The sequence below is a fragment of the Anolis sagrei genome, chromosome 1, assembly GCF_037176765.1.
Source record: "Anolis sagrei isolate rAnoSag1 chromosome 1, rAnoSag1.mat, whole genome shotgun sequence".
NCBI lineage: Eukaryota > Metazoa > Chordata > Lepidosauria > Squamata > Dactyloidae > Anolis > Anolis sagrei.
The window spans coordinates 306,802,547-306,828,840 of NC_090021.1; the positions used below are offsets into that span (position 1 = coordinate 306,802,547).

The 26,294-nt window shown below is 39.4% G+C and overlaps 2 protein-coding genes across 4 annotated transcripts in view; one reads left to right on the forward strand and one right to left on the reverse strand.

Moving 5' to 3' along the window:
- The window catches only part of TMEM63C (transmembrane protein 63C), a 101,744-nt gene extending 93,565 nt beyond the window's left edge, over positions 1-8,179 (forward strand). For both annotated transcript variants that reach the window (XM_060757964.2, XM_060757972.2), the window contains one exon: positions 405-8,179. In XM_060757964.2, coding sequence (XP_060613947.2) covers positions 405-614 — 210 coding nt within the window. In that variant the 3' untranslated portion in view covers positions 615-8,179. The remainder of the gene's footprint in view (positions 1-404) is intronic.
- A 3,909-nt stretch (positions 8,180-12,088) lies between these two features.
- Positions 12,089-26,294, reverse strand: part of NGB (neuroglobin) — a 43,434-nt gene continuing 29,228 nt past the window's right edge. For both annotated transcript variants that reach the window (XM_060757943.2, XM_060757951.2), the window contains 3 exons: positions 22,054-22,165; positions 16,055-16,174; positions 12,089-14,031 (listed from right to left, as the gene is read on the reverse strand). In XM_060757943.2, coding sequence (XP_060613926.2) covers positions 13,885-14,031; positions 16,055-16,174; positions 22,054-22,165 — 379 coding nt within the window. In that variant the 3' untranslated portion in view covers positions 12,089-13,884. The remainder of the gene's footprint in view (positions 14,032-16,054; positions 16,175-22,053; positions 22,166-26,294) is intronic.

A 26,294-nucleotide genomic window follows, 5' to 3' on the forward strand; every position in this document is an offset into this window, starting at 1 on the left:
GAGAGCTGGCATTCAAACCAGTGCTCCTGTAGCTTCAGTAATCACCAAACTGTCGAGGGTGAGAGCAGAGATAACTCTACCTGAAATGGCAGAGGTATCAAACTTTTGGCCCTCCAGCTCCCAGAAGCCCTAGCTAGCTTGTCCAATGGCTATGATTTCTGGGAGCTGAAGTCCAAAACACGTGGATGGCCATATGTTTGATACCACTGGTTTATGGTGTGCCTTCCAGAATCTGCTAAGCATTAAAGCTACAGGACTCCTGTCACTTCTCAAGCCAAGTTATATATCCAAGTTCCATATGACTTATGGCCTGGCATATCAGTAAAGGAGATCCCTAGTTTATTAGTAAAGATGATGGAAATAAAGAGCCTCAGAAGGTAATCTCCTTGTTCTCTGTGTCTCAGATGTTTGTAGCTACAGTTCTCCAAGAGCCCGAACTCAGCCTCACGCCAGCAGCCTCTCCAGCTCACCAGTCCTATGGCACTATGGGCGGCCGTCTGGAGCAAGCAGAGAATCTGGAGGGTGGCCTGCAGAGTTTTGAAACAGAGCTGCAAAACACAGAGGATAAATACAAGACCAGGCCTGTGCTGGACAACCAAATGCAGTACCATTGACCCCACCTCCTGTCAGAGCCATGACAGACAAAGAGGAAACATTTGAGTGTTGAGAGTGCCAGGGGAAGCCTCATATCCCAAGGCCTGGATAATTCTGAGCTGTCATATCAGTCCTGGTGTCAGCTGGTCTTGAGCAAGGATCTGGAACCAGGCAGGTGGATGCACAATGCCTTTCGATGCTGCACATCTCTTAGCCATGCTGTTGGGTTGACAGATCAACTCTTTGGCAGAGAGAAAGAATGATGGAGAAGTTCCTTGGATGGCAGTGTTACTCCCATCCTTTGCTCCAGCTCTTCCACAGTGTGTTCCCTGTATCGCCTTGCATCCTTCTGTTCCAGGGCCACAAAGACTCTCCTTGCCTGGCTCTTCTTGCATCTTCTGACAAACCTTCTCAGATCTCATGTGACCCATTTTCTCTCTTCCTCATTTTCTCCACCATTTTATCTGGCTTTTCCTTTTACACTATTTTTCATAGCAGCAAAGTTCTGTAGTGTTATACCTTCTGCTCATTACAGCAAGAGGAAAAGAAATGAAATGTGATGGCTATGGTAGCTATGAACTTTTTGACAAATATTTTGAAGGGTGGGTAAGAAACAGAGCTGGGAAAAGTACTTCTTTGGACTAGAAGTTTTGGAATCCTTATTAGTGGGTTGTGGGCATTGTAATCAAAAACGTTTCTGAGCTCTGGTGGGAAGAGTGGAATGGCAAGTGCCTAGTAAGACTCCTTTAAGATGTCCATGCAGCTCGTTGTAATGCATCAGTTGAAGAAGCAAAAGCTTGTGTGTTTCCTGAATAACACAAGAGCCCTTGGAGACTCATCTTGCAAGCCACAGATCCTTAGCATTTTTTAAAAAATTGTGCCCTTTAGCTACTGCTGCAATTGTTGCTTTGACCCACATCCACTGCCTTTGAGAGAGACTCACCTTGCCTCTTTGGCCCAAGTGAGAAGCTTGATTTGCCTGTTTTTCTAGATCTGTGTTCTGTGCTAGACTTCCAGAAGAATTGCTCATGTTCACATTTTGCTGCCTGTGCCCAAATCAAGAATTAGTTTTTGGTTTGGGGAGGGAAGCAAATGAGAAGGGGGTTATATTGAAGCTGAAGCCAAAACTTGATGGGAGAATGTTAACTTTGTGTGTGTAAATCCAGATGTGCTGCAGTCCCAGAACAACTGGGAATAAAATCAAACTTTTAGAATTAAAGGGGGCATATAGGTGGAAAGAACGAAATCCTCTCACAGTCGATAATAAGGTGGGCACGGGACTGATCATCCTATTGTGGGAGAGAGAAGGATTTGACTTCTGCCACTTTTATCTAATGTTTGTCTACATATTTGAGATATTTCCACATTATGAGGGTGGAACCTGTTTGATTCCAGTACACATCACCCTAGCAGGTATGGCTAGAGTTTGGGAAAGATGGGACTGTTATACAACCTCCAGAGAGCTTCAAGTGAGAGAGACATATTTGAACCTATTGCTGGACTATAATCCCATCTTGTTTGACATCTGAGACAGGCAGAAATGAGGTCTCTGCCCTTAAGTGACCATAATCAGCATGTTCAAAGTTAGCAGCATCTAACCTGCATGAGACCACACACTCCAACCATCTACAGAAAGAATGTTGCAAGGATAGGTATGATTATCAGAATTAGTTTCTGTTTAGATTATTGCATGGACATTTGTTTTGTTAAGACCTGCTGATATCAAACAGAGCATTTTCTAGTTAAATTGCATAATAACCTGGACCATTATTTATCTCTCATTCATCTTGCTGAGCATGTTCTACTAATTTTCTGGGACTGAGGCAGTTGAGGTTAGTCTCTTGCGGTGATATTCTAATAACTGTTATGTGATGACTTAAAAACTACTTTTGAATTAAGGCTTAACAGACAAGAAAAGGTGTCAATAAAGATGTGCCAACTTTTTTCTAGTATAGCCCCTCTGCCTTGAGTGATGCCTCTCACTGAGCAAGCTGAACATTCCTAAGGCTAGAGGCTGAGCTTGCAAACATTGCCTGGTGTCCTGTTAGTCTTAATTGGACTTAGATCCTCATCCCACAAGTGGAGGAAAAGCGGGGAAAACTGGAGGGCACAGATTTATCCTCTTTCCTCTTGTCTTTCCCCATCTTGTGGGATGGCCAGCCATCCCACGTCCTTTCTATGTTGATGTCTATCTTTCCACCACATTCCTCAAATTGGAGTCGGGTGTTATCCAACTCCTGAAGATAGATTTAGGGCTTTGCTTCGATGTGCTGTGGAAACATAGCCCCACAGAGTCCCACCAGAAGTGCCCTTACATTATGTGATGGCCTCCGTGGGACTTCCATGGGACTCCTTTTCCAAAGTGCATGGAAACAAGAGCCCTAAACCCTTGGAGAAAACGCCAGGAGATGGGCTACTTCCAGATTGGACAGTCCCAGATGAAGTCCTTAGATCATTGTAACTGCTTTATATTCTCATTTGCAACCATAGCCCTATCACTATGATCACAAATGGTCCTGAAGCCCATCTTAAAAACCATCCATCCACCCAGAGTACTAGATATCTATTGCCAAGTGAGGCATTGAAGGATAACGTGATTAGCCTACTCCCATTGGCAAGTAATGCTCAAGCACAGAAGCAGGGCATAGATGCTCAACATGTTTGGAACTGGGTCTCGGCCATTATTCCTAATGATAGTATATATTTCCAGAATCCCACAGCCGGCTAAGAAAAGTAAATTTTCCAGATTTTAGCCATTGACATCATAACTAGGAAGAGTTTTCCACAAACTATTATTATCCTTTGATAGATTTTTGCCTGTCACACAACCTTTGAGAGGATAAGAGGTTTTAGTATCAAAACAATAACCTTCACATCTTCATAGCCTGCTAAAGTCTAAAAATTCAGAGAAATTCAAGCTCATTGCAAAAAAAAAAAAAACCCATACTTTTGTTTTTGAATCCTGCTTAAAATTCAGGAAGTAGATGCAATTAAAAGCTGTTGGAATTGTTTTCAAACCAACCTGGTTATACATCAGAATATCTAATATAATATTGAGAAGTTACTGTTTTGAGAATTTAGATTAGAAATCAGAATGTGAAATATCTTTGGAATTGGGGGAGATGCAACATGGAGTAAAAGAGCTGTATGGCCATGTTCCAGAATCATTCTCTCCTGACATTTTGCCCATGTCTAAAGCAGGCATCCTCAAAGATTTTGAGATCTGTTGGAAACTACAAAAAATGAGTTTATATATCTGTGGAATGTCCAGGGTGGGAGAAAGAACTCTTGTCTGTTGGAGCTAAGAGTGAATGTTTTAATTGGCCACCTTAATAGGTTCTGTAGGTTTGTTCTTGTTGCATTTGTATGCAAATCAGAACAGGTACATTTTTAAGTGTAACATCAGCCCATTTTTCATAGAATAGAGAAAAGATAAGATCCCTGTAATATTTGTTTTGCTGTCTCTGCTCTTGTTCAGAAGATTTCACCTCACTTTCTGTCCCTGTGACAACTGGACTTTGAAAATTTGAGGTTGCCATGGAAACAAGGATTGGTGATAAAGCTTCAGTGGAGATGCCTTTTCCTCATGAAAACACTTCCCAGAGTGAATTTCCCTTCCTAGGGATAGATCTCCTGTCACTTCCTGTTGTTGCACCCCTGTTTGTAACTAGGATTCATGTGTAAGGTTTGTAACTTGGGGACTGCTTGTATTTCTTTACAGATTCGTTGGAAAGAGCATTAAGATTTTTTTAAGTTTGCTGGAGAAATTGAAAAAACAGGTTTGTTGTTCAAAACAGAAAACGTTGAAGTCTGAATTCCTGTGTGTTGAAATGACATTTGTGGTTATAAAGTAGATTTGCCATCTTTTCTTTTAATCATGATTTCAGACTTATGGTGAGCCAAAGGTGAGCGTGTCAGGAGTTTTCTTGGATAGATTCATTCAAAGAGAATTTGAACAGTAAGAGTCTTGCTTATCCAACTTAAACGGCAAACATTGGATAAGCGAAAATGTTGGATAATAAGGGAGGACTAAGGAAAAGTCTATTAAATGTAAAATTACATTATGATTTTACAAATTAAGCACCAAACCATCATGTTTTACAACAAATTGATAGAAAAACAGTTCAATACATGGTAATATTATGCAATAATTACTGTATTTACGAATTTAGCACCAAAACATCGCAATGTATTGAAACAGCTGTGTAACCGGGTAGGAGGCAGACTGTGTTGGATAATACAGAACATTGGATGAACGAAGGTTGGATAAGCAAGACTCTACTGTATTTGTTTTCCTGTGATCTTATCTGCATGTGGATTTCTATGGCCGAGTGGGAATTTGCAAATTTTCAGTCCAGTGCTCAAATTACCCTGGCTAGGACCTAAGTATTTTGCAGACAGACACTGTGCTTTTGAGCGTCTTTGCACTGAATTATGTGTGTACCTTACAGAATGTGTTCAGCATCTTTGAAGTCATTTGAACTGATGATTGAATTGCATCTTGTCTATGTGGTGTAGTTATTTTTTCATTTCTTTGATTAATCCCCTCATTTTAACTGTGGAAAAATCTGCATGTAATAGTATGGTTTGCACTTCCTGTGGATGTAGAAGGCACTAATGAAAAGTGCCTCCTCAATTAGGTGGCTCAAAGTTGCAGTACATACAGCAGATCGCTTTTCAAAGAGAGCCTGCAGTTGCACCATATGGGAGAAGAGCCATGCATAGGACCTCCAAAAAAGCACTCGGGGAGGCAGTTTTCTGGCTCTGCTACATAGGACCATAACAGCAGCACTCTACTGAATATGGATGTTAGGCAACAGTGGAATTCTAAGTCCACTTACAAAGGTGTGAGCCCCAAAGAGGATTCCAGCCACAATGTATTCAAGAAAGGAGCAGGCTAAATTACAGGGAGAATGTGAATGCCAGATACTAGAATACTAATGCAAACCGTTGTTAATGTAAACCACTTCAATACATAATTTGGGAACTCAAGGAAAATTTGACTTGGTAAAATAGAATTATTTGGTGTAGGCAGTGCCCTTGTTCTGCCCCCTGTAGCTAAATCCCTGCTAAATCTCATACATTTCAATGGGTCTCATTAGCTCTTAAATTCCTTAATAATAATCTGAAATCCAGACAGTATAGTCCACATTGTTTAATGGGTGAGAGAATAGCATGTCTGTTGAAGTGTAGGATATGGAAAGAAAGAAGAGAGAAGCAGATTAGTGATAAAACATAACTGGTGGTATGTTGCATGCCATGTTTTACAATAATCTTCCCCAGCCTCGCAGCATCCAGATGTTTTGATTTAGAAATCCCACTGTTCCTAGAGAACAAGTAAAATGTGGGATTTGTAGTTCAAAGCAATTGGAAACAACCAGACTGAGAGTGGTTGTTCCACAACCAAAAGCAACAAGTTGTGGCATTAAGGAGTAATGGTGAAAGGTAACATTAGTTTATATGCCATTTCCCTGTAGATTTTTTTTCTTAAAATTAATAATTAACTTGACTAATACATTAGAAAATTTCTCCACTAATGGTAATGTAAATTGAATAAAGTTTAGGATCCATCAAATTAACACAAGATGAAACTCTTTTGTACCATTGTTCTTCCAATCTTTGATCCAGATTAAAGGAAGAGCTAAGCTTCCAACTGGAGTTAAGCAGAAGCACCATTTGGCTTTATATCCCTGAGAGTAGCAGTGGTAATTTAACTGTTATATGTTCAGAAGAAGAATGGTTTTTGTCCTTGGGGTTTCACAGACATTCTGTGGGTTAAACAAGTCAATAATGCCAAACGTAATCCCCTTAGTGGCAAAATTAATCTGTCTCCTAACATATACATTCATCTTCATGTAATGTGTTCATTGTGTGCTTGGTGTTGTAATTGGTCATCAGGAAGTAAACATTGTTAATTTGCAAATGATAATATTTTGTTGTTGGGAGGAGGAAACATACTAATTGTTGGTGAAATGCAATCCCCTTAACGTTTTGTGTTACTCTTTGCATCCTTAACTAATGTCATTTTAACTGTGTCTACTGTATGTATTATTCTGTTGCAAGAACTGCTAATACCATTAATATCGGTGATTCCAGGGTAAAAGTGGCAAATGGGCAGAACAGGGAACTATCCTAGCAGAAAGAACACTTGAGCAGGCAACGGGAAGGAAAATGGTCAGGCAGATAGTTGGAAATAAAGTAATGGCAGGATTCTGAAAGTGGGGCGATAAACTTCCATCTTTCACAATGTGGGTGGGGAAACCCTTGACACTCTAGCTGTTTTGGCCTAAGATAACCTTTTTAGTAGACTGTGGTAATTATGGTAGAGGGACATGGAAGTTCAAAATATCTAGAAGGCCAAAGCAACAACCCAGTTCCAAAAGCTAGTGAAATCCAGATTTCAAGATACTTGCATCCATTCTGGCTTAACTGCCTTTAGCAATGTTTGGTATCATGCTTTGACTTAAATATTTCAGAGACACAACCTCACACATAGATTTGTTTCTCTGATGACAAGGACTTTTACAACCTGAAGTGAACTATAGAGAATGAAAGGTCAGGACTACTTCAAAAAAGAACATTTTGGCCATCTGCCTAGCTTTTAAAAGTTGCTCTTGTATTTTTACACTTTCAGCCCTTAAATCAATACTGTCTCCCATCGAAGCTGTACATTTGGGATTAACCCTGAGTCCAAAATATACACAGCTGGAAAGCACTCCATATTGATAACAGTGATGCTTTCATCTGAGTAAGTGCCAATATAATTGTATGTTTTCTATATAATAATAATTATGGGAAAGAGTTTTTGGGCAACAGCTCCCAGAATCATGCAGCCAACATTGTTACTTGGAGGTAAAATATTTTTCCAAACTCTAATAATAATTCACCACCTCAATAAAAACTCAGATTCCATTTGGGCAACATTGCTAGTCCAATGGGCTATTCCCTGGGTTGGCATTCAAAATCTCCCCCAGATCAGAAATAGCGGTCATTTCTTTCCTCATCAAGGGAATCAGCAGCAGGCTCCTCAGATCTCCCAGAATGAGAAGTCAGAAGATACTTTCAATATTATGGATAATTTCAGAAAATAGAAGAGAAGGTGCTGTGTTTGTTGTGCTAAACCATGCTAAGAGTGGCAAGTAGATCTGAGAGGTGTACAACCCCAGAACACGTCTCACTTGAGGGGAACCCATTACTAATGGCACTATTGACATACAACCTGGTTTTCTCCATCCTATGTTTATCTAGTGCCATTTCCCCCTGCTTTCTTAGGTGATCAGGTCCAGTGCTGTGAACAGAGTATATTGTTCCTTATGCAGATCCCAGAGGCCCATGCAATGATATTTTGCCTGTTCACTTGCCAATGTAGCAAACCTCAAGACCTTCTTTATAGCTGCTTCTATTTCAGTGAGGCAAAGTGCCTCTGAGTGGGTCTGGTGTCTCTGGGAAGTTCTAGTCTCTTGTCTTTCTCTTGGCTTTTGCCCTATAGGAATGTGCCAGAGTTCTGTATCTTGTTTTCTTTACTGCTATGACTGTGCCTTGAATAAAGTTACTTCACCCAGCTGGCGCCTGGGGTTGAGCTCCACATGTTTACACAGTGTGATACTAACTCAAGAAAGGTGAAAGAAACCCTCAGAGAGCTTCTTGGGATCCTTTGGGCATTTCTGTTGACATTTGCTGAAGGAAACAACAAGTGTTCGGTGGTACCGAGAATAAAGGGTATGAAATCCATTTGACTGAACATAATTAGCATTCAACGCCATTATTGAGCCAAATAAGGGACAGCTCTTGGAACTCTGCTCAACAAATGGACTTGAGATAGAAGGCATAGATGGAGAAGCAAAGAGTAGCAAGAATCTGCTTAAATCATCTTACCATAAGAACAAGGTATGCACCCATGACACCCTTCAATAGCAATTATCAGGGATTATAAGAGTTTCCATCCACAACATTTGGAGGGCTCTAGATTGTCTTCATTACTACATTGTTGAAGACTGCATTTGTGATTGACAGGTCACATTGAGTTCTCTGTGAGTGAGCCAGTCAATATTCATTGTGTTTGAATCATGAACTAAATAGTATTTGGTCACAACAATCCGTACAATTTTTATCATTACAAGCTTTTTATGCCTTGGTTCAATCATTTATGAAAATGGAGACCACAGTTTTAAAAAAAACCGGAAGAAGACTAAGACTTAGAAGGGTAGGTATGAAGTGCCTAGATACTATCCCAAGCTGCAAATAGACATCACTGAACACCAAAATTAGCATCATCCATGTAAGTATATTTCTGTATATGAGTGTGAAAGCTGGACAATGGAGAAAGCTGCAAGGGAGAAAAACCCCTTTGACATGTAGCACTGGAAAATCGTTACTTTCTAAAAAAAAAAAAACAAATGGGTACAAGAACAAATCATCCCTGGTATCTTACTAGAAGCTAAACTACCATGAGGCTATTGTGCTTTGGACATATCATGGGACTACAGGTCTCGTTGGAAAAGATTATAACATTTGGTGAAGTTGAAGGCAGTAGGAAAAGAGGAAGGCCATGTTACAGATAGATGGAAGCCACGACACTGAGTTTCAAGATCTAAGAACAGGATTGCTTGGAAGTCTCTTAGCCATAGTCACCAGAAAATGAAATTGACCTGACAGCAAATAAAGTTGAGCCACCACCAATTCAAGGTGGGGTGGGGATAAAGTGTAACTGAGCAAGTTTGAGACATTATCCATGTTGAGTTGTATGTTTTCTAAAACAACAGCAGATAAACATCATAGAAAGGTCTGCAAAAGAACAATACAGTACAGTCTCGCTTATCCTACATAAACGGGCCAGCAGAACGTTGGATAAGCAAAAATGTTGGTTAATAAGGAGAGATTAAGGAAAAGCCTATTAAACATCAAATTGCATTATGATTTTAAAAACTAAACACCAAAACAAGTTTTACAACAAATCGACAGAAAAAGCAGTTTAGTACACGGTAACATTATGTAGTAATTACTGTATTTACATATTTAGCACCAAAACATCTCAATGTATTGAAACTGCTATGGATCCGGGCAGGAGGCAGACTGTTTTGGATAATACAGAATGTTGGATGAGTGAAGGTTAGATATGCAAGACTGTACTATGTAAAAAAAATCCCCAAATTCAGAGATTCACTTTCCCATTAGTCCAGTCATTAATATCAATGACCAGGGATCATAAGGACTTTCATTCACTGCATCTTAATTGCTCCACGTTGTCCTCATGACTACATTGGTGGGCAATGGAAAATGGACACAGTTGGAATCCTGTCAGTGTCTTGCACATAACATAAATTATTCCTTTCTGGAATTACTTGATCATTGACATGAACCAATAAATTCAAATTGCAAGAAAAAAAAGATTGAATTAAATGTTTCGCAGAATGTCCTAATGAGAAGAACTTCTTGTTGACAAGAATGCCTTGAAATTGTGGCTCTTTTAACAGATTTTGAATAGTCATCTATCAGAAGTGCTTTAGTTGTTTATTCCAGCATGGTGGGGGGTTATCTTAGACTTTTCTTGAATTCCCAACTCTGTGATTCAGTGATTTTGTCTGATGCACAGTGTCCTTCAGTTTCAGATCATGGAAGCAGAGTTGCAGTGAGATGCTCCAATTCATGTGGATGCACATTCTGGGCTCATGTGTCTGGGTCCATCTATTCTGTAAAATTGGCATCCAGGTCTATATTCAGTTACAAAGCATTGATATTCAATACACAGACTGTGTAGCACAAACAACATATGTGGAAATTTATGCTATACAACCCTAGCATTCCTTATCCTTTGTTTTCTGCATGTTTTCTGCTCAAAGGTCTTGCAGTCAGAATAGCCATTTGCTTTCATAAGTAGCTCACTGATCCACATAATAACTGATATTCATCTCCTCATTTGCCTTGCTCCCACCTAGAATTCGAGTCCCTGCCACTCTCAGGCAATGCAGAAGGGACTACCTACTGCTCCTGTTATCGGCAACTGTCTGCCTTGGAACAACCAGCTTCAGTTACTATGGAAATCAGAGTTCTCACAAAGCCAGTTTGCTTCTGCAAGATTTATTACTCTAATGCAAGACTGTAGGAAAGGGCTAATGAACATACATATTTAAGAAAAGAAGCTACTTGGTGGAACCAAGGACTTCATTTAGATCGTGAGATGAATGAAAGAGGGGAAGCAAAGCCTATATTTCAATTAGGCAAATTAAATTCTACTGACATCCCTCCAATCCAAGTCAAAGCAGAATCTTCCTCTATTCACACAGACCAGCTCCAAATTGTGATAGAATGACTTAATATGTTTCTGCTCTTGAATCTCTATCTAGATATGCTGTGGACATTGTACCTATTGATCAGTTCATCTGCTTGGACTCAGTCTACTAACAGAACACAACAATAATAACAAACCTCCTTATTATCAATTGCTCTGCTCTGGTCTTGCAGACTCAGAACCATGGCTTCCTTCTTTTCCTGCTGCCTTCTACTTATCCGGGCATTGTCTTTTTTAGTGAATCATGCCTTCTCATGATATGCCCAAAATATGTTAGCCTAAGTTTATTGGTATACCACCTACTTTGGTAATTTGTTTCTCCCAAATACTCCGAGTGCCGATTCCAAATCACTTTTTTTAAGAGTGGAGATACGTCTTCATGTTTTCTCTTTGAATGAATCTGTCATCCTTTCATCTCTTTTATACCGTTCTTAGTTCTACTCATGTGTGCAATATTTTCCCTGCTGGTCATAAAAGCATTCCCACCCTTGATTTAAATTCAAAATAGTGGGATATATAAAAATACATAGAAAGATATTTGTGTAGGGAAGAGGTTGAACAGGAAGAAAGAAAGAAGTTGGCATGTAGTGCAGGGACTGGAACTTGTTATGTACAACCTCCGTATTTCCATCCGATTTAGTACTAATACAGTCCCAAAGATTGAAAGGATTCTGTTCTATTGGTTCCCTAATTTTGTTAATTTATTTTGTTCTGATTGCATCATAATAATATCATCACTTTGAGAAAGTTACTTCCTTAAAACTCCCATCTCCCAAAATCTCTCAGAAAGATTGCAGGGTGCGGTAGTCCAAAAAAATCAGTTTTCCAGATTCTGATAAACATCATTACCATGTCTCTACATTACCAGTAGCCAAAAATATGACACTTAGTAAACTCTTCCAGATTCTGAATACTCTTCTCAACTATATTCACATCCAATAATAGGGCTTTTTTGTGGTAGGGCTATATTAGAAAACAACCCAAAACTGAGGGCTGGAGCATGATTTGAATCCTTTATTATAAAACTAGCACCGTAAAACCAATGTTTAAACTGTAGACATCCTTGCTCTGCCAGGATGTGTTTCCCCCCTCATATTATCTTTTTTTTTTTTTTTTTTTTTTGTGGGCTCACTGATATATTTCAAAGTAACTGTCCCTAAGCCATCTGGACTTTATAGGCATGACAAAAATCTCTGCACAAAACAATTTCCTTGGGAAAAATGTGTATTATCTCTCCCACAAGGACACTTTAATACAACAGTACATAAACCAAAACATGAAAAGATTGCTCAAGTGATTTTTTTACACATAAAAACAGTTGTTCCTTACACATAAAGGAAATATATGATTTTGGATCGGCAGCTGCTTCCACTTGGTCTGGAAGTTCCAACCCCTACTTAGTCCACAAGATTAAACAGTTTCACATATCAGATATAGTGACAAGATATCATCCTACAGGACTGATTAATCAGCCTATTAATGATACATAAAAGCACATGTAAAAGTGTGGCGTGTTTGTGATCCAAGACAGAGCTGGTTTACCAGTTGTATCACTTTTGATCATCGAGCTATCTGAAACCAAACCAGCTTTCCAAGATCAACCACATACATTAATGATAAAAGGACCCTCAAAATACTTCTCACCTCATCATCATGATGGACATTTTTTTTCCTTATCTAGGCCTGGCCTCAGGGCAAGACTTACCCTTTGCCTTCCTACACAGTCGTACTCAGAATTTCCCTGTGGTGGACTTGGTCCTCCAGTAAAAACAAGTAAAAGATGGGGACCTCAAAGCAATCCTACCCAACATGGCATCCTGTAAATGTGTCAGCTGCAACTCCCATCAATCAGTATGACTGACTAAGGATAGTGGAAATTGTAGCCCAATTCACTTGACAGGGTAAGGAAACATGCCCTTTGAGTTTCCTTATTAAATATATATGTCACCTTTCTCTCAAAGTGGAATCCTGATTGAATTAGCTTCCTTACAAACATCAAAAGTTAAGCAAGTGGCTTAACTACTCAAATGTTTCTGGGGGAATTTGGGGGCACTCCAAATGATGGTGATGTACAGCACACAGCATCCTTGACAATATCAGCTTGGCCTACTGGGAGTTGCAATTCAATACGTGGAGGGCTTCACAATTTCTGTCCCTGCTCTTCAACAACAATAACAAGAGTGAAGAAGTTTGCTTTTAATTAAAATTCAACAAAAAAGTGAAAAGGATTCTGTCGAACACCCTGCAGGCTGTTGTAAAATGCTTCAAAAGAAAGAGGAAGAATGGCAACTGCCCAGAAATGAATTTTATGCTACCAGCTCTCTTTGGCTTGAAACCAGAATGAATTCGGGATGCTCTTTCCAAGACCAATGCTACATCTGTCACAAATTTCATGACAAGATTTTGTTTTCACACACAGGAAACTGACAGCTCTACTGGCTTTCCAAGTTGTAATTTGTGGGAAAGCTTATTAAAAACATAACCACCCTAAACTCAGATGAACTAAGAGAAGGCTTAGTATGTCTGGGAGTTTTAAAAAAGAAAGGAAAAGCTATACTGCTTGGATAATCCCAAAGAAATGCACACTCTATTGGCTCACTTCACTGTTACAACCTCAGGCTTTCTTCCTTTAATGGAACAGCTGGTGCAATAACCTTTCTGTCCTAGGAGATACTTCTAACTACTCTTTGAAAATAGAGAATAAAAACCTGTAATGAGCCTTTTTGGAAGGGAAGCTGCATCACTCTCTGCTTCTCTTCTAGATGCAATTCCAGACTGGCTCTCTCCTGCCCCCTACAAGCCAACAAGTAGAGGAATTTGGGAGCCCTGTCATGTTTTTCACAAGAGACATGGAGAATGCAAAAGAAAACACAAGAGATATAAGCTGTTGAGAGAAAGACATTACTCTGAAAAACACGGAGCTGGAAAGGCAGGTGTGCTCTCTCTTCAAAGCTGTCCCTGATCCAGAACAGCCAGAGCCTTCAAGCATCTCAGCCGCTGCTTTATTCCACCTTTCCAGGAACGTCCCATCCACAAGCCATGGCTTCCACCACAGTACTGTACAGCTTGATCCAGGCCTCACGTACATTCATGTCAAAAGCTGGGCCATGGCATTGTTCCAGCATGAATAGCAAAGACTCCCCCACCGTCTGAAAATCAAAAGGGAGACAGTGGCATCAGTATTCAACAGGCAGAAACAAGGCTGATTTATTCATCTTGCCTTAGATCTCATCCCAATGTAAAAATCCAATAAATAAATAAATCATCTAATAAGTAATCCACATATGTCAAACTCAAGGCCCATGGGCCAAGTCCAGCTCCCCATGTCATTTATATGGTCCTCCAGATGCTAGAATACAACTTCTGTATTCCTCATCATTAGACAGCATGACTAGAGCTGATGGGAGTTGAATACAGTTTGTTCGGTTTAGTCAGGATAGTGTGGTTTGAATTTAGATACAAAGCTTGTGGGTATGATGTCTGACTTTAATCTTTTCCCAACCTTGGGGCCACAAGTGCTGTTGGCTTGCAATTCCCATTATTCCTGGTCCACTTGGTGAATAATCAAAAAAGATAAGAGTTTTAGTTGTGTGGTTTGTATTTTTGTATATGAACACATGTTGTGAACCGGATCTGAGTCCCTCTTGTAGGTGAGAAGATCGGTATAGAAAACTTTTAAATAAATAAATAAATAATAGTTCAATAATACCCAAACTGAGTAAAAACTAAAGAGCGCTGACCACTATGTAAAACAACTATAGTTGGCCCTCTATATCCCCCAATTCTCCACCCACTGATTCAATGGCACATTGAAGGCAACCATAAGGCTGATGTGACCTCAAAGAAAATGTGTTGGATACCCCTGAAGTAATCTAAACCAGGAGGTAGATTATTTTTCTATATCTGAAGACTGAAGACTTTGGGATAAGGCTAAAACTAAGGTTACTGGCAGTTCAAATGTCAGTAGGAAAGAGCTATCCAAGGTGCTGAACCCATTGTGGGACCAGAGTATTTTTGTCTTAAAAAACCCAATGAGATTTATGGGGTCATCATAAGTTATTTAGTGGTTAATATTCTGATTAATGATGAGCTTGATTCTGATTAAAATCCCTGTTGGCTATAAGAGTCCAATTGAGACAGCTACTTGGCTCCCATCTCCATGAAAGAAACAAAACTAAACAAAAGAGAAAGCGAGAGAGGTCAGTGCAGGCCAAATAGCTTGCTTCATCAACTAAGAAGGAATCATCATTGAAAATTCAACTGCCATTCTTGTTTTTATATTCTGCATCTTTTATTTTATTTTTGCATTTCAATTAGTAAACTACCGCCAGAGGATTGGTGATTAGTAATGCTGGATTAAGACCATGGTGTGACATTTAATGTGCAGTTTGGCTGTCTGTGCACCTGACATCTTGAAACCACAAGCTACACAGACTCCCTCAAATCCCCCAAGAACCATCCCTTTCACAACCTACTGTTCTCCAGGTGCTTTTGGCTACATTTTCTATCAACTTTCAGTCAGCATGGTCAAAGGCCAGGGATGATGGAAGCCATAGTTTAAAAATCTAGACAACACTGAGTGGGGATTTTTACCCAGTTTGAGTGGGTTTTTGTTTGCTCGGAAAGTAACAGGGACATAGAGTGTAAATATCTATGTATCCAAAAGATGATGAACTTTCACTGTCACATATAAAAAACAAAAATGGTAAATGAACTATGGGAATCTCCAAAAATAAAAGTTGTATATATATTTTTTAAAAATCAAGCATACAATAGTAAATGTCAATAATCAACATGTAAATGGTTGTCAATGCTTCCTTGAGCACTTGAAAAGGTTAGCTTTTAATAAGTCCCCGAGTTCCTTAGCAAACATGACCAGTGACCTTGCTGTCCAGATATATGGGCAGCTTTTGTCCCAAAAGCCAATGTTTTGAAGCTTGTGATTTGGTATATTAACACATTCCATCAGTGGTTGTCAAAATGAACATGCAGTTGTGGGCATTTTCCCAAACCTGGATAATCTATTGCTTACATATAGCACGTTTTGCAGATTCAAGCATTTATTTCTATTTACATAAAACAAGTAAAAGGCAGTTATACAAACTGAAGGTTTAAAGAAAGAAGAGAAAGATAACCAAGAATGCAGCAAATATATCTTCAGAGGCAGCTTACCGAAAAGGACTCAAGCTTCACACCAACTGTCTGATGTTTCTTACCCAGGTTGGCAAGGTATTCTGCCAGACAATGCAAATTTTCCATATGGGTTACAGCTGCATCTATTACTGACATTACCTAAAAGGGAAAAATAAAACAGAAGAATGTAATATTCTCTATTGAGAAACAGGACAGTGGCCTTTTCATATAAAAGCCTTCTGCAAATAATCACTGCAGAGCCTGGAAGGTTTGTGCCATATGCCTCCTTAAGCCCAAAAATTCAATAGCAAAAAAGGCAAATTTTAAAGAAATTATATTTAAAAGTGTATTGCCACAGTTCTACCATCTAAAACTTCAATCAATTGTAAAGCATTCACAATAAGGAAAGCATCTGTGGGTCAGAAAAAAATCAAAAATCCATGTATAGATCATCATGCAAGCTGATCAGAAATGCTTATGTTTGTAGCCTGTAGACACGTTGGGAAGCTATAGTTGATTGTTGCTTCCAGTACAAGTAGAAATGCTTAATGTATGACTCCTGTGAAATATCACAGTTACAATTTATCTTGTAGGTCAATACTACAACAAACCTTAGAGGACTTAGAGGAAAAGACCTATCATGATTTTCTGAGCCATAGCATCTAGAAATATAGCTTCCATATTTCATAATTATTACAGAATTATCCCAGTCTGATGTTACAAAGGTTAAATAAAAATTCAGTTGTACAAAAGGTAAACAAATAATTAAACGTATTGTCGAAGGCTTTCATGGCTGGAATCACTCAGTTCTTGTGGGTTTTTTCGGGCTATATGGCCATGTTCTAGAGGCATTTCTCCTGATGTTTCGCCTGCATCTATGGCAAGCATCCTCAGAGGTGAGGATGCAGGCAAAACGTCAGGAGAAATGCCTCTAGAACATGGCCATATAGCCCGAAAAAACCACAAGAACTGAAATAATTAAACTATTGTAAAAAAAGGAGAACAGCAAATACAAACGCAGCACAGGATGAATCCTTTCCCCTGGGCAATCAACCCTTGTTGTTGTTGCTGTGTGCCTTCGGGTCGTTTCCAAGGCAAATGTATCACAGAGGTTCTTGGCAAGACTTTTTCAGCAGAGGTTTGCCACTGCTTTCCTCTGAGGCTGAGAGGGTGTGACATGAGAGGAAGTCTGTCTCATGACTGAGCAGGGATTCAAATCTTGGACTCCAGAGTTGTACTCAGGTGCTCAAACTACAACATCATGCTCTTCTCAAAGCCTTGTTGTAACAAAAGAGTCTTTGCCTGCCTAGGAAAATATACCTGGGAAGGTGCCAATCTAACCTCCCTGGAAAGGGAATTCCAGAGCCTGGGAACAGCCACAGATATAACTATTATTATGGTCGGGCAAGTAGAGTGAGACCTCCCAAAAGAATTTCAAAACATTGCCAAATTCACATAGGAAGATATGATCCTTCAGAGAATGGAACAAGATTGTCAATAATAGAGCTGATCCTACTGTTTAACAGAGAGATGTAGCAAATGCTGCCAGGCGGTAGTGACAGACTCATTCAATAGACATGAGTTTTCTTGCCTCCCCTTATTCTATTGTGGGAGGTTGGGGGATCCACTCAAAGTACCTTTCAAAATCATGGTTGTCGCAAAAGTTATCAAGAAAAATACATGTACCAAGGATAGTCAAATTGGAGAGCCAGTGAATCTCCTCTGAGTTTTATGCCATACTCGAATTGAGCTGTCCAAGGTTCTAAACTTATTTGGGGAATATGATCCAACACCTTGAACTGCACCTTAAAATTGGTATAAAATCTAAAGCAGACTAATCACACACCTGATATGGAAACCATCATATGTGGCCACAGTTATTACTTCTTACACGTAGGTGGTTCTTAACCTGTGGGCCATGGACCACCAGTGGGCCACGAGGTCAAAAATTTGGTCCTTGAGCCTCCTTCCTCTTAATTTATTTTATTTTCTTTCTGCTCCTTTCGTGCCGCTTGCCACTCCTTCCCTGTCATTGATCGTGGCATATATTCTGTATCAGAAACTAGAGCTGATGTGGTCTATCCAATGCAATTTTCTGAACCAGCACCCCAAACTGAATGCAGATAGTATCTTTTTCCAGTGCACTATTACTCCCAAAAAAATCATTAAAATTAAAACATAATTTAAAAATTTCAGACCAGAAAAATAAACATCACCAGTGCTAATCATAAGCAACAGAAGGCATCAAATTAAAACCAGCCAATTGATAAGCTAAAACTCAGCCAAAAAAGAAAGGCTTCCAACAATGCTGAAGGCTTCCAAGTTTGGACTTTTTTTAACCCATTCCCAGAATAAGCCTCTACTTGTTCTTCCGGCTTGCATCTATCAAGCTGTGGCATGGATTTAATTATTTAAATTAAATTAAAACCGTTTCTGGTCAAAAACAGATTTAGATTATTATTATTTTTGTAAAATGCATTATCTGCACATTTAAAAAATCAAGATAAAGTCCCATATATATTCACATATTTACATTACCCACAAGTAATTTTAGAGAAAGCTTTAAAGAAAAGCATTTGTACCAGTAATTAAAATAGTTTTAATATATGGTAGCCAACACCACTTGGCTACCAAGTACACTTAATTGAGTAATTTTACTGTGAATTCAGATCTTGGATTTAAGTGACTTTTTTGCTGAACTGAAATAACAAAGGGTAGGATAAGAGATTCAGGTTGAAGTGGTTATTTGTTGCTACTGCAGCTCCTGATACTGTTTACCATCAGGCTTCAACATAAGGCATCCAATATATGAGAAGTCTTCAAGACACTCTGTTATTAATAGCCCTGCTCAGATCCTACAAGCTCAGGGATGTGGCTTCCATGAGTGAGTCATTTCTCTTTTTCTATGGCATTCAACTTTAAAGACAACGAGGGCCTAAACACGCTAAAGGCATCAGATTCCATTTGGACGTGATGATGAAGAAAAATTATGTGATGTTTTGATTTAGGATGTTCTGCTGTCTCTGTCTTCCTTGAGTGGCTTACTCCTAAAATGAGATGGGACGAAAAAGGGGTTGATAGCCTTTCTTCCACTGTCATTATGCTTCACTATTTTGGGGGAGGGGGTAGGATCTGAAATTTGTTTTAAGTAATGTTACTCCTAGAGTACTACACTCATTCTTCTGTCATTTGGTCAGTTTCATGCCTAAGGTGATGTATACAGTGTATACCATTTTCATACACATTGTTCTCAAGAAACACAGGAGGGGAAATGGGGAAGTGACTCACCCCTACCTATCAAATGAATTGAGGACTTCCTTTGTACAATGAACTGTTGCACCCATCCTTCTGAAATGTTACAGGTTTGTTTCTCAACAGCACCTCTAGGCTGTCTGTCATTTTCAGAACAATAGTCCACAGGGATAAACACACCCTTTTTGGATGCCATCCCAAAAAAAGGCTGTTATTGCACAAAAAAAGTCTCTCCACCTATTCATTTGAAACTTGGCAACCATGCATCCCTATGATGAGGCAACTATTCCTACAAATTTCTTCCAATTCTGCCAAGAAAAAGGTTCTTGGCAGTTCATTTTTTTAAAAAAAACATGGAACTCCAGAGGCAAGTAGCACAAAAAAACAAATATTTTGGCAGGCATAGTTCTATCCCATGGGGTATTGATAATGATCAAAAACATGTTATAGCTATTTTGGTATTTCCAATGATATCTCTTTGTTTTGCTTGTTGTTGTTAACTACCTTCAAACTTCCAAAACATGTTATAGCCTACCTTCAAGCTGCTTTTAACTTATGTGTCTTATGAATGGGAGACCTCCAATTCAAAGTGCTGGCTTTAGCTTCTAAAGTCCTAAACAGTTCCAGCCCAGCTTACCTGTCTGAATGTATCTCCCTCTATAAACTATCTTAGGGATTAAGATCATCTGGAGAGGCCCTGCTCTCAATTCCACCTCCTTCACAGGTGTGATTGGTGGGGATGAGAGATAGGACCTTCTCAGTGGTAGCCCCTCAACTATAGAACTCCCTCCCCAGTGAGATAAGATCAACCCCTTCTCTCCTGACCTTCGGGGAAAAACTTAAGACATTGCTTTGGGATAAAGCTTTTGACAAGCAATTGGAGCAGTGCAATATGTGACTATGAATCAACTGTGATTGACAAATGGAATGGCCCTGGATTATGTTTTGGATGACGTGTTTTTAATTGATATTTTAATAATTCATGTTTTAATTATTTGGTTATAATTATAATTGTTAATTTGATATATGTCTGTATGGCACCAAATTCCTCCCTATTGTAAGGCCTCCTTGAGTCCCCTCCTAGGTGAGAAAGGTGGGATGGAAATATGGAAATAAAAAAATAAATAAGTCACTCTACTATCAACAGTCTAGCTCAGGTCTTGTAAACTCTGGTCTGTGGCTTCCTTGATTGAGTCTATTGACCTGGGTAGACTCAATTTTTTTTCCTTTCTTACTGTCATCCACCAAGCATTATAGTATTTTCTGATGAGTTTCATTTCTTCCCTTGATATGGCCAAAGTATGACAACTCCAGTTTAATCATCTTGGCTTCTATAAAGAGATCAGGACATTGTTTTTAGCAGTCCACAGTATCTGCAGAACTCTACTCCATCATCTCATCTCAAATGAGTTGGTTGGTTTTCTTCCTATCAACTTCTTTCACTCTCCACCTTTCACAGCCATACATAGAAATAGAGAAATACAATGCCATGAACTATCCTAACTTCAGTATTTAGTGATGTAACTTTACACTACAGGATCTTGTTTATTTCCTCCATAGCTTCCCTTTCGAGTCCTAGTGTTCTTCTGATTTCTTGACTGCAGTCTCCATTCTGATCAATAGGAAATAAAAAACCTCAGATTTTTTACCTTGATTTCAGCTTCAGATCTGGGTGGTGGCAGTTGGATTCCAAATGAAATTTAGTCATTTATTGTTTACTAGCCATCCCGTGCCATGTGTTGCTGTGGCCCAGTCTGTGTATATGTGTTTTTGTGTGTATATATGTGTATATGTGTGTATATATTTGTGTATATGTGTATATATGTGGTTTTGTGCACACATTGTAATGCTTTTCTTTTGCTTTTAAAGACTCTTCCACTGTGTTTTTCAGTGTTTTTATGAGTGATGGTCACTGGTTGGCCTAATAAGTGTATTGTGTCCAAATTTGGTGTCAATTCACCCCATGGTTTTTAGTTATGTCAATCCCACAAACAAACATTACATTATTATTTATATAGATTTATAGAAATATTTATAAGTCTGCCTTTCATTGTAATGTGTCAAGGAAATGTATGGATTACACAATATATGTAAATTAAAATAATTATATGTTCTTATCTTACTTAACTAAAAAACATGACAATGTATTGCAACAGCTTTAACGTTCACAACAATTTAAAATCATGCTTAGGCAGATTTAGAAGTAAAATAGTCCCTAAAATATTTAATAAGGCCAAACTATTAGAAGACACCACAATTCCTTGCAGACTTCTAACCAAATCTTTCAGTCAGTACACATTTTCAGACCCACTGCAAGTTACCCAAAGAACTGCCAGCCACTCCTGATCTAGTGTCTGTTCATTGTGCGTCATTTTATTCTTACAGCAACCCTATTAGATACATCGGTTTGACAGAATCGACAGCTTAAAGCCACTCATAGAGCATTATGAGCTTGTTTGAATCTTGGGGTGCATCCACACTATAGAAGTAATTTAGTTTGGAACCACTTTAACCTCTGTGACACAATGTTATGGAATCGTGGGAGATTATTCACCTTTCATCTTCTCTGCTAAACAGTGCTGGTGCTTCACCAAATTATAAATCCCATGATTCTATCACAGCTAAAGTGGGGTCAAAATGTATTCATTCTATAATGTAGATGCACCCTTAGTCTCCAAGTTCACATCCCAAATAGGCCATACCTTATAAAGCAGACTTCACCAACTGAGTTGCAATGTGTATATAATTCCATACAATTATCAGACAAGTTTCTTTATACCTCTCACCTTTCTAATGTGCTCCAAAAATTCAGGTGATGAGAGGCACTCCTGAGGAGTAGAGAACTTCTTGCAGTTGTACTGGAAAAGGGGCAAGAGATCAGGGTTCAGATCAAAAAGCCTGAAATACAAGACATCAACTTGTCATTTAGTTCGGTTTGCAAGTGTTCCACAAGACATCGATAATTGCTTTTAGCTCGACAATCGCTCTCCGTTGAATCAACGAAACACTCCAGCTTCTCCTGGACAAGTCTACCTACTAGACCCAAGACATCCGTCAAATCAATCAATCTGGAAAGGAAATAAGAACCAGAGATGTCTTTCTCTTGGATATGTCAATATTCATCCTAACTTCAGAAAGACAACCCAAGTACAACAGGAAACAAGATATCCTTCTTGGTCTATCTTCCACAACTATCATCTCTAGTGGAGTGTAGGATGTTGTGTCTTCCTTTTCTTGCTCTGAGGAAGAGTTGGAAGAAGAGAAGGATGAAGAGAAAGGGGCTGGAGATTCTGGGCAGATAGTCAGACCTGCTCAGGAGGAAGAAGAAGAGAGAGGCACATTGATTGTTCCTACCTTTCAAGAACACCTAAGGGAGCAACAAGCAAGGCATAGATCAGCCAGGATTGCCGAAAAGACATGCAGCAATCAAACCACTCCCTAGAGACACATGTGCTGTGGGCTGAGGCTATATATCAAAAGCAGGGGAATGGCCCGTAGCTGGTAGCAACCGATCCAATTACCTAGACTTTGATGCTGCAATAGTTCCAGCACGAAGTTTCTTCCTTATGAAGAAACCACCAAAGATGTAATTTTTGCTCAGTCAAGAGACTTTTGCCTTACTTTTGTGAACTTGCTTTTGCTACTTTAACTTTTGCTGAAGTGAAGCTTTTTTAGTTCCTTTAAACTTGGTTTTAAGGCTATTCTGGCCCAAAACAGGATATGGATTGACTCAATAGAGGAAGTCATGGTCTTCAATCTGCAAAGCAGGGCTTTTGGTGACAGGGTGACTGGAGATAATGGGATTGTTGGTGATAGAGTAACTGTATTCATTGGGTTGCCATGAGTAGAAGTCCACTTTAACAGCAGTTAATAAACAAATGGATCTGAATGGGGCAGCCTCCTTAACTCTCCTTCCATTTGCTCAATCTGACCTAAAAAGAGGGCAAGTTAGAGACTGTTGTTCCTTCCCCCTGTTCTCGTCACTTCTCATATACCTGAAGTAGGGGTGTGTAACTGCAATCATGTCCTTCTGGCAAGTTTCTCAAAAGCTCCTGTTTGGCCATGTTGGGAACATAGCTCCAATCCAGCAGCAGGGTTCTTATGTTCTGAGCAGGCAACAACATCAGTGACAAGGGGAAAAAGAGCTAGTGGGGTGGGCTATAAGGGTCTCCAAATGTCAACTATACACACTCCTCCTATCCCAATAACTGCCATCAAGAAAAAGGGGAGGCAATGAATTCTTCATGGAGGATATCCTTCCAATCACCCAAATTGAAGTTTTGTTATCATAATGGATATGAGAACATAAAAAACAGCAAGATTTCTTCCAAAATTTGAGAGCACCATTTAGCACACTTCATTACTTCACCCTATATTTTACCTTGCAAATCAAAGTATAAATTGCACAATCCCCAACATGCATGCTGCTCTTAAAGCAAGCAGAGTGCTAAGAGTTCAGCAAACATGATGAGAAGAAAGATTAGGTTAATATTATATACATAGCTTTCATATTTCTTCTTGAAGGCCTCTGAAAATTTCCCCTTTCTAAGGACAATTAGCAATTGGTTAAAAACTAGAAACCTATGATTAGGAAAAAAATGATATTTTTCTTGATGGAGGGAAGTATCAGTTCTGCACGAAGAAAAGATAGATTCAATCCTTTATATATCCAATAAGCAGGCCAAGTAGCAAATAAGAGGGAAAGCCTTGGAGAATCCTTGCCTATCATCAAGACTAAATCAGTGGTGTTAATTGGACACACGTAACCTGCAGGAATTTTGTACAAACTCCCTAAGTTCCTCTGCTCCATCAAAAGGAGCAAAAATCTGGAAAATCTGGAAACACAATTTAAATTCACCATTTATTGATTGAAGGTAGCCATACTCTCAAATGCCCCCAAATAGCTAAGAAAACATATGGTCCCTTCCAGGTTTGGGGACATGTTTTGGTGAAGGCTACAGAGGAGTGAGGAAGCTGAAAATGGAGGTATTCATCAGTCCCCAAGTCCTTGACATGTGTTAAATTCTGGGCTCAGCAGACCCTTTGGAAAGGCAGTTTTGTGTGTCTCTGTCTATGGCCTTTACACTAGACTAACCTGAAAATCTACCATCCATTCTTCTGAATCCATATTAGGCAAATTGGTCTAATTTCCTCTCAGTTCTCCCCTCTATACAATGAAAACCCATGGTATGGATATGAAGGTGGTGGTGGTTGTGTGGCTTGAGACTGACTGACCCAGTTATAGGGTCTACTGCTTGGTGATATTGCTTTCCTATCAATCAAAACTGGTGCACTTCGTTTTTCCTTACAATGTCTCTGCCAAGTACTATCCAGCCCAGATCTTGCTTAGCTTCCACAATCAAACAAGAGCTGGTGCCTTCAGGTTATATAGGCATCCACTGCTGCATTCTGAAAGTCAGGGTTTTTTAAATCTATGAAATAATCATAAACTTAAATAAGGATTGAAAGATATCTCTTCTTGCTTGAAACTCCCTTACTGAGCAGGGAATTCAAGTTTGAAATTAAAAGCAATTTACAGCTTTCTAGAGACTCTTGAAGTCTGTCCCATCTGCCTCCTCCCTGGCTCCAGGGTTAACAGAATGCACTGGCCATTTAGCTGTTCTCTCGCATGCACCATTTCCTCTGCCCTGGGACTGATCCCGGAATTAATTGAGTCTCTCCCCCAGGGCCAGGCCTGGCCCCAGCTCTGGCAATGGCTATGTCACAAGCAATTAGGAAGCCGCTCTGATACACTCTGCAGAGCTGAGCACATACGAGAGGACTGCGGAGCTGCTCCCAGAGTTAAAGGCAAGCGTATCTTCACAACTAGAAAGATGAGAGGGAATATAGATGAAGCTTGGAAACATTCTCTTTTTTGAGCAATTCAAATATCCCAAGCTGTAAGATTCTGGAACTGGTACATCAAAAATGTAATTTTTCCAAGCTCTAAGCCAAAAGTCACAAAGCTGCAGAGAAGAAACAATGAGGAACAGCTAATCACCTCTCAACAAAGAAATCCCCCAGGTAGTAACAGGGCACACCTATAAACTGTCAGGCCATCAAATGCTAATTAAGGTGGCCAACTGAAACATTCACACCTAACTCCAACAGACAAGAGTTCATTCTCCCACCCTGGACTTTCCACAGATATATAAACCCAATTTTCCTAGTTTCTAACAGACCTCACAACCTCTGAGGATGCCTGTCATAGATGCAGATGAAATGTCAGGAGAGAATACTTCTAGAACATGGCCATACAGCCTGAAAAACCTACAACAACTCACAAAGCTCCCTTAAAACAGAGATGCTTCACCATCTCTGCTTTAAAGGTAGATTGCTACATGAAGAACTTTGTACAAGAAGTTCAACAAATTCTACAAGCTCGGTTCCAATGGTTATGGCTTCCGTAGTGTGTATCAAAAGAGAAAGACAACAGATTAGTCTGCATTGGAAGAAATGGGCTGTAGTCCATGACAGATTAAACTCAATTAAATTGAATACTCAAGAAAATGCCAAAAAACTAATTTCTTCTCCCTTTTTCTCTACCTTATTTATTTATTTATAGTATTTACATTCCACCCTTCTAACACTGAATGGGACTCAGGGCACATTACAATGCACATATATCTGGCAAACATTCAATGCCATAGACAGACACAGAGGCAATTTAACATTCCAGCTTTCCAGCTTCATGAGGGTATGCTCGATTCCAGCCACAGGGAGCTGTCACTTCACCGTCTACTTGCGATACAGAGTCCTTGATAGAGAACTTCCTCATTCTTACGCACGCTGCTGGAAATTTTTATGGTATCATAAATTAGTTAAATTAGCCTCGCCGCAAAGTGGTACCTAAATTTCCTACCTGGCAGATGCAACTGTCTTTGGGGCTGCATAGGTCAACAGCACACTAGACTATTAATGGTCAGGAGCTTCTCCCTCCCTCACATACATATTGAAATAGATTGAACATGATTACTTCTTTTCAAAGTAAGTGGTCTTGAACTGGACCAGAGCCCTTACATCTACA